We start from the raw sequence: 8123 nt of genomic DNA, 5'->3' as shown, positions 1-8123 counted from the left end.
GGGAGGGGACACAGGAGCATGACTTCAGAAGCTGCAGGTACAGAGGCAGACAAGAGAGGCTGTGGACACAGCTCAGAGCATTTCTGTGCGCAGGAACTGAACCCCACAGGCCCATGCCCACCCCCAGGGCTGCTCTGCTGTAGCCTACAGATTGTTGGAGGGCTGAGGCCTATCAGAACACCCAAGTGTCCTTCTGGGAAACCGCCCAACCACAGTACAGTCACTCACAATCCCAGAGCTGACCTTGCTCTGATGATATCCAGCATCATCTTTACCTTATTTGCCAAGTCCACGTGCGAGCAGGTCACCCAGCTTTTGATCTTATCTCTGGCATCCCTCAGCTAAGCACGGAGCTCTCATGAGAGCCGAGCAGTTTCATCCCAGCCCAGCAGTGCAAGGCCCTGGTGATGCTCATTTCATGAACGGTGTCAGTGAGCTGATCGAGGCAGCAAGCAGGTACCTGCAGAAGAGAGCAAACACTGCACTCAAGGACTGAACTTCAATGTAAAACACCGGGGGACTGTAAAACAACACAGCCTGAACTCTGTTGTCCTGTTGGGGGGTGTACCACCTACAAGAACCCACATTCCCATCACTGCATGTGCAGGTGGGGCACCAGCACCCCAAAAGGGGTGGCTTCCTGAGTGCCTCTCAGAGGCCAGCGGTTAGGCTGCAAGCATGCAGCTGCACAGAGCACTGCAGAACGCCAGCAGAGCAGCACCACACCCAGTCCTCACTGCTGGCAGCTTGTCCACCATCAGGTTTCGAAGGAGGGAAGAGTGAATGGCTTCCTCCTTCCGCTCTGTCACCAGTCTCTTGTAGCCGCCCCTTCCCCCTGCTTGCCCAGCCTCTCCCTGAGCTCGCCCGGTGAGTTGATACCCATCTCGATGTCCGTCTGTGGCTCGCCCCAGCGAGGAGGCAGCCGAAGGACAGCAAGCCCTGCCCCGCACAGCTGGCCTCCCTCAGCACGGTGTGGCTGGGCCTGCCCTGATGCCAGGGCCAGTCTGCTCCTAGGTGCCACCCCTGGCACCGCTGCCAGGAGCTGGGACAGCCGGTGCTCCCGCAGCCCCAGCAGCTGCCAGCACTGCTGCCGGATGGCAGGCAGGCGGCAGCTCTCCCTGGAGGAGCAGGAAACCCAGGGGAAGAGCAGACCGATGACTACGCTCCCTCAAGAGGATGGCACAGGGGAAATGCCTTTCCCTGCGGCAGCAGTGCTCTAAATCCCTACAGGGCCACCGAGCCGCTCTGCTCATCTATCCCAAGCTGCGCACCAGGCTGCCTAACAGTTGGCCGTGGCTCCTGAAAGCTGCCTTTGCTTTGGGATTTGTTGGGCGCTCTGCTGTGCGAGGGAAAGCAGCACAGAGCTGAGGCTGTGTGACTATCAGAGGAGGTGTTGGGCTTGATGTAGCTGCTTGCTGCGTGTGTGTGTATCTTTGTGTATGGACATACACAGCAATGCAGGTATACAGAGAGATGTAAATAAGCTACACGTGTATGTCTGTGACAAGTGGCCCACAGCCTCCCCATACGTCAGCTGGGGGGGGGGGGGGGGGGGGGGGGGGCTGACCTATGACAGCCAGACAGCACTGATCCGGCAGTTACACACACACACGCCTGGTGACTCTGACCCACGCCAGCAAGCCAAATGTGACCTAGCGCTGGTGCTCGCTGCCCAGCTCCTGCAGACGCCCCTGTACCCCCGCCGTGCCCTCCCGAGGCAGTACCCGCCCCACGGTACCTGAGCGGCGCTGGGCACGCAGTAGCAGCCAGGCACCGGTTCCAGCCATCAGGGGAATCCGCTGGTGATGAGGCCAAGCCAGGCAGGGTCAGGTTTGGTGACAGCAGCCGGGTCAGCCACGATCCAGCGATGGCCAGGAACAGCTGCAGTGACGGGTCTGGGGCCGGGTATGTGGGGCCGGGCATGGCCATGGCTGAGGCCTCTCCCCACAGTCACCAGCAGGAAGGGGACAGCCTGGCTGGGCTGTCCCTGAGTCCCGGCACCAGACCCTCCCCTCCCTGGTGGAGTGGGGGACACAATCGTGGCCCCTCGCAGTGCCCTGGTCGCAGCAGGAGGGTGCAGGATGTCCGCTGGCCCAAGGCCAGCCCAGGTGGCGCACAGGTGACTGCGGGGACAGGCAGCAGGTGCCAGGGCACCCCCGGGGGGGCGGGGGCAAGGGCTGGGCATGGGCATTCAGGCCGCCACTGAGGAAATCGGGACCTGCAGTGGGGCTGGGATGGACAGCAGGTCACTGGCCAGTTTGGGGTCCTGGGGGCAGGGGGTGGCAGGTGTCACTCAGGAGCGTGGGGCTGGCTGGGGTCAGTACTGGCGGGAGCCATGGGGCAGGGATGTTCGCAGCCCGGGGGAGCCAAGGGGAGGCAGCTCCCTGCTGCTCGGGGCGGTGTGAGACCTGAGCTGACAGCTGGGGGGCACCAAGGGCTGTGGCTCCCCAAAGGAAGGGACCGGGGGCTGGGTGTGACAGCAAGGCCACAGGACAGCCACCCAGTCCCATGCCACCTGAGCCAGGCCAGCAGGGCTACTGGGGGTGACAGCCAGGGCCAGCTGAGTCCCAGTCATCAGACACACATCTGGGGTGAGAAGAGCCGAGGTCGAGCCAGGAGGGTGGGTCAGCAGCAAGCCAGGTCAGGATCGGGTCCGGTGACAGCAACCAGGGTGAGCCACAGTCCAGTGATGGCCAGGAATGTCCATAGTGACGAGGAAGGGCCGAGGTCAAGCCGGGAAGTCAGTCTGTGGGTCAAGGGCCAGGTGCAGATTAATGGGGTCCACGGCCAGGCACAGGCATGGCTGGCGGCACTCCAGCCAGGCCCCAGCAGCCAAACCTCACCTTCTGCCAGCGCCCCCCAGGACAGGAGGGTCAGCCCTGGCTGGGGCTTCCCACAGCATTATGGCAGCCTCTGCCCCACGGCACCACCATGGAAGGGGGCAGCCCTCGGCAGCATTAGTGCTGAGCTGGCCCCAAGCCCAGGGTGGCAACGCCCCTCCCCTGCCCCACGCTTTGCTCTGTGACAGCAGGCGGCATACCTGGAAGAGCCTATTGCACTCCATTATCATGTGGGCCAAGCCCTGCGTCGCTGCCAGGTTCTCGCTCAGCTCCCTCTGGTCCGGCTTCCCCAGGCTGCACTTCCTCTGGCTCAATCTGTGGATGGGGAAGGCAAAAGGCAGGCTGTGAACAAGAGGCTGGGCCGTACAGGCACAATGTGGGGCTGGAAACCAGCAGCTTCAGCAGGAGGTTCTGCATGAGGCGCACGTCGCCTCACATAGTAAGATACATCACAGCCATCGTTCTTGCCCAGCATACCCAGAATGTGCCCAAGGCAGAACTGACCAGGAGCAAGGTCTGCCCTTGCAAGGCAAGGCGTTTTATTCCCCAAAACACATCATCACACCTGGCCAAAGACAGAAATCACCCCAAATTACTTTGCGTGCAGCCTTCAAATATCAGGCTCCACGCAAAGCCCACGCAGAACCTTTTGGCTCAAACCACACTTAACAGATTTCAAAAACAGTCCCCTCTTTTAATTCATAATCATTATATGACATCATTAATCCTGGCTTCTGATGCATCTAGCCACGCGCATTCCTGCCAAACAGCTTGAAAAATGCGTCAGGAGATAAGAGGTGTCCTCAGCTGTGCGCCTCCGAGCCAGACCTGTCAGCCTCTCCTTTGAAGTCTGAAACCTGCACTGCAGCTTAATGCCCGGTTACAAAAAAAAGCAAAAGGTTCAAAGCAACCTGCCTCCTGCACAGTGACAGCAAAGAGAAACCTCAGCTTCCCTTTGTGATCCCAACAGTTCCATGCTGAAGTAAACCCAGGCGGTACAGATCTCAAAGCCCGCTCTCCAGGCGCTCAGAGGGGGCTGCAGGTGGGGACGGAGCAGCTGCCCTGAGCCCTGTCGCGTTGCAGCGGCCCTGGCACCGACCTCGCAGCTCCTCTGCCCTGCGCTGCCTCAGCCCAGGGGCACCTGGGCAGCCCCAGGCTCCAGCTGCACTCAGGCTGAGGTCCTGCGTGCTTTCTCTGCCCTCTCTGTGCTCTCCAGAGCCTGTGTTATTGCGCTGACGGGTGCCAACAGCAAATCTGACAGCTTCTGCAGCTCTCTGGAAGCAGTCCTCAGCTTCAGAGCGCCATGTGAGGTGATTAATTGGCTACACTGATGGGTGCACAGCGCTGCCATCAAAGCCAGCTGTCCTTTTCTGCTCTGATACGTGTCTGCCCATACGCAGGAGCACGGCATAAAGCAAACAAACAGCACTGCCTCAGGAGACCAGATAAGGCACGAATGCTCTCCGAGATACTACTTGTCTGCTTTGGCCCAAGGGCACCTTCCTCCCTGCACGTACAAGCGGGCAATGTTATGCAACCCAGATACTTCTAGTTATTGAGATAAATGTACAGCATCCCCGTGGCTCGGTTTGGCAGGCACAAGCCCCTTATCACCCAGCAGCACGCGTGCCAGCAGCTGCTACAATCTGCCAGGTATCTGCAGGGCCTTCGGGCTGCACCAGGCTCAGGTCCCCAGTGCAGGAGCTGCACGTCCCGTGGCAGCACCACCTTCATGCAGGCAGTGGGCACAGGCGGGGCACTGGACCTGTGGGCAGCCATAAAGAGACCAAGAGGCAGGCTGGCTCGCGTGGAAACTCGTCAGGAGCAGGACACGAGGGCCTTCCCATAGCCGCCAGAGCTCTGCGTGTGCTGTGGTCAGCTCCTGCTGGACCTCAACAACTGTACTGGAGACAACCCCTGTGACACACACACTTTGTCCCCATTAAAAGCAAACACTTGTCCTAGGCCAGCTACAGAAAGCATTGATCTAGCTGAGAACACTACTGACAGCAGCAGTGCCAGCACTAGGATGACAATACCGAGTGGAGGAGGAGGAGCTATCCCGTCTCAGGGTGTTGAGGTGAAACAACGATGGTGCAAGACAGACAGCGATGTTGGTTGGGGTCATCTGATTTTCTTCAACAAAAGCAACCACATCTCGTAGAAAGAACAGGAGGATTTTCAGAGCTTCTTGGTTTTCCTTTGGGAGAAGGAGAATGGCAGCCTGGACAGCCTGAAGCTGCTGGTCCTTCGGCACGTCTGAAAACAGAAAAATGATGGAAATCACACGTGATTTGCAAAGGAAGTATCTGTCAAAGGAGTGCCAGGCAAGACTTTGAAACTACAAGAACTGAAGCTCTAGCTCACAACAAGAAGGCCATTGTCACCTTCACACCACACAAGTACAGTTTTCACCAACTGCCTGTCAATATGCACACATATCCAGTGATGCTGGTGCTTGAGTTCTTGTCTTTATTTTTTTCTTGAATGCCTTACTAATGAGCTCATGTTGAACTGGCTCTGATTACAATCCAAAGAGGGGCTTTTCTCCACACAAAATGTTACTCTGCAATGATAGTTTGGAGTAGATACCTATGGTACCTTCTCCTTTCAGCCTCAAGCATGCAGAGAATAGATGCTCTCACTGAAGCCCAGTGAGACCCTGTGCCTGACAGCTCCTGCAGGAGGGTGGGTGAGGCTCACCCTGCCAGGAATCCCCATCGTGAGAATGTTTTCTACAGTTTTGACCACGGCAAAGGGTAGACCATTGCCGCTCTTTCCCTTCAGCAGATGCACACACGCAGGAAACACAAAACGTGCTTCTTGGTGAAAGCACCACCTTCCCTATCTATCTCCAAAATATACTAATCTGGGCGCCTGCGCAAGTCACATATGGCACAGGAATGGGGAGCAGAGTTCAGCCATTTGCTGTTTCTATCCCAGTACAAAAGACAGGAGGTGGACAGTAGCCAGGTGTAAAATAAATGGAAGGAAATGGTTCCACATCCTTTGGACAGAGGAACTGTAGCGCTCCTCACAAATGTTTGTAGATGCAAAAAGAAAACTAGCGTCACACAAACCTCTTGCAAGATGCAGATCTCAAGTGTTTAAATCCAGATCGACACTGAGGTCATCTTTTCAGACAGGTCCTGCCTGATTTGTGTCCTCTGATTATGAAGGGACACAGCATCAGTTCCAGTCTGGACACTGCCTTGTACAGCCGAATATTGAGGTATCATAAGATATTCAAGGAACTGGAAAACTATAGCTTTTGTTACCTACATTGGTAGATGTGGAGGAAGGATTCACAAAGCCTGCTAGTAAATATAGGCTCGGGAAGGTCTCGGAAATACTGCTTCACCATATCTGCCACGTCAAATGCTGACTGCCCTTCGTAACATACGTTGTTTGGGCTGGCTTCATTCATTTCTCTTAAAGACAAGATCCTGGATTTAACACCAGATTTTCGGAACAGGCCAACCTACAAGGAAAAATGAAAACATTAAAGACACAGAGGAGTTACCAGGACGCAAATATCTGACAAATAATAATTGATCCTTCACTTCCCTTTTGACAGTTAAGATCCTATGCTAGCAGGACGCAATACTGATGTATTTTTGTATCAATAGCAGCAGCAAGGATATTCATCCCCGGCAGACCATGAGTGAGTATGTTTTATCTCTGCTTAGTGGCACATTCCAGCTGAAGCAAGACTCCTCATCACATCGGCTCTGGCACTACCGGCAACCACAGAACAAAGGGAACCACAACACTGTGTGACCTCCTGAGGGAGCAGAGACGTGCCACCATACCAGGAAAAAGCACCAAGAGAACCGAATGCAGATGAGTTCAGCAAGGCAAGGCAAAGAACACGATACAGGACTAAAGGTATTCCCAGAAGGTAGCAGCATTGTATTGCCCTGCAGGCCACCTGCTCAGACCTATCACACCTTTCTGCCCGTGGTGGCAAGGAAGTCCCCTCAAAAGCTGAAAGCAGAGACTGGTTCTGGAGCAGATCCCTTTTGGGAACAGAGCTGCTCTGGGCTGCTTCAAGTTCATACCTGGTCAAGGAAGTGGCTTCTTAAATAGTCCAGTGCTTGCAGGATGCCGTTGGGCAGTGGGTGGCTTGTTCGCTGAACATTCAGAAGCAAGGGGACCCCAAAAACATTTTTGCCCTTGTAGTCGGAGGCTTTCATTTTTTTAATAAACTTTGGTATAGTCCTGAAAACAAAAAGCAGTACATCCACCTTATTAGCCCTCCAGCACAGTTCTGCTTGCTACTTTAGTTACACGTGTGGAAAAGGACTTAGCTTGTACGTGCCACATCCCCAAATTTTGCCTCACACCTGTACACATGGCAACGTAAGATAGAGAGAAAATCATAAAGACCCATGACAGGAGTGACCTCCTCATGTCAAAACTGAAATTAGCTTGAAAAAAACTCTCACGAGAAATCCGTTCCCTCCCTTTGGGACAATGCAGTCTTTTTTCACTTCCTTCTAGACTTTCTTCACTTCCTTCAAGCACCAGACCCCTATCCCAAGATGCTAACTGGCATTGCCAGTCTCACAAGTGACTGACTGTGTCATTGCTTTAGTTGAAACTGGGTCTTGATGCTGGAGATGGATTCTCCACCTGGTCAGCTCCCACCTCAGGTCCTGTGAAGTATCTCTGCCAAAGCCCTGCAAATTCAGAGAGAAACTACAAAGTGCTTTGAAACCAGTAACAATCTGTGACCATCAGTGAGGAGCAGAAGTGCCGTCCGTAACAGGAAATCCTGGAGCCACTGAAATCACCACGGAACTGCCAAAGACTTAACAGGATGAAATTCCTCACTGTGGACACGTGTAAGCTAGACAGACAGGGGAATTCAGCTGCTTACATCAAATTCTCTCTTTCCAACCCGGTTTGCTTTAATGTTAGAAAACTTACCAGTTCCAGCCCTGCTTACTGGACGGGGAGTATCTGTCCATTAGAGTAGTGAGTTTCAACAAAGCCAGCTTTTGTGTCCGGGCTAGCTGGGCAGCTGCCTGACTGTCACCCTGGATGGAAAGGCTGTCCAGGTTCTCGCTCTCTTCCACAGACCAGTGTTGCTTCCTGTGCCTGTGGGATAAATGTTGTTCAAACTGAAGGACTATTCCCATTGTCCCTGTTAATTTTCTGCCTGCATTTGCAAAACTCCTAAGACTCTACACAACCCACAGTTCCCTGAAGAGCCCATTAGCTGCATTTAAACAAGCTGCTTCTCTTCCAGGAGGTGCTATGGCCATACCAAAAGTTTCA

General features: G+C 54.6%; 1 protein-coding gene across 12 annotated transcripts in view; it reads right to left on the bottom strand.

Annotated features, from left to right (window-relative positions):
* Positions 1–8123, bottom strand: part of LOC308177788 (rho GTPase-activating protein 7-like) — a 56341-nt gene that overhangs the window by 4612 nt on the left and 43606 nt on the right. For 9 of the 12 annotated variants that reach the window (XM_080555577.1, XM_080555572.1, XM_080555579.1 and 6 more), the window contains 7 exons: positions 7773–7943; positions 6902–7061; positions 6123–6321; positions 4880–5099; positions 3041–3155; positions 1739–2746; positions 276–460 (listed from right to left, as the gene is read on the bottom strand). In XM_080555577.1, coding sequence (XP_080411703.1) covers positions 2729–2746; positions 3041–3155; positions 4880–5099; positions 6123–6321; positions 6902–7061; positions 7773–7943 — 883 coding nt within the window. In that variant the 3' untranslated portion in view covers positions 276–460; positions 1739–2728. Of the gene's footprint in view, positions 1–275; positions 461–1360; positions 2747–3040; positions 3156–4879; positions 5100–6118; positions 6322–6901; positions 7062–7772; positions 7944–8123 lie in introns of those variants that run through there. The other 3 variants (XM_080555583.1, XM_080555575.1, XM_080555576.1) reach the window with 2 other exon arrangements.

This window comes from Anser brachyrhynchus, assembly GCF_964034855.1.
Source record: "Anser brachyrhynchus genome assembly, chromosome: 14".
Lineage (NCBI taxonomy): Eukaryota > Metazoa > Chordata > Aves > Anseriformes > Anatidae > Anser > Anser brachyrhynchus.
Note: the sequence above shows the minus strand (reverse complement) of the source record. Positions and strands in the feature narration are given on the sequence as shown.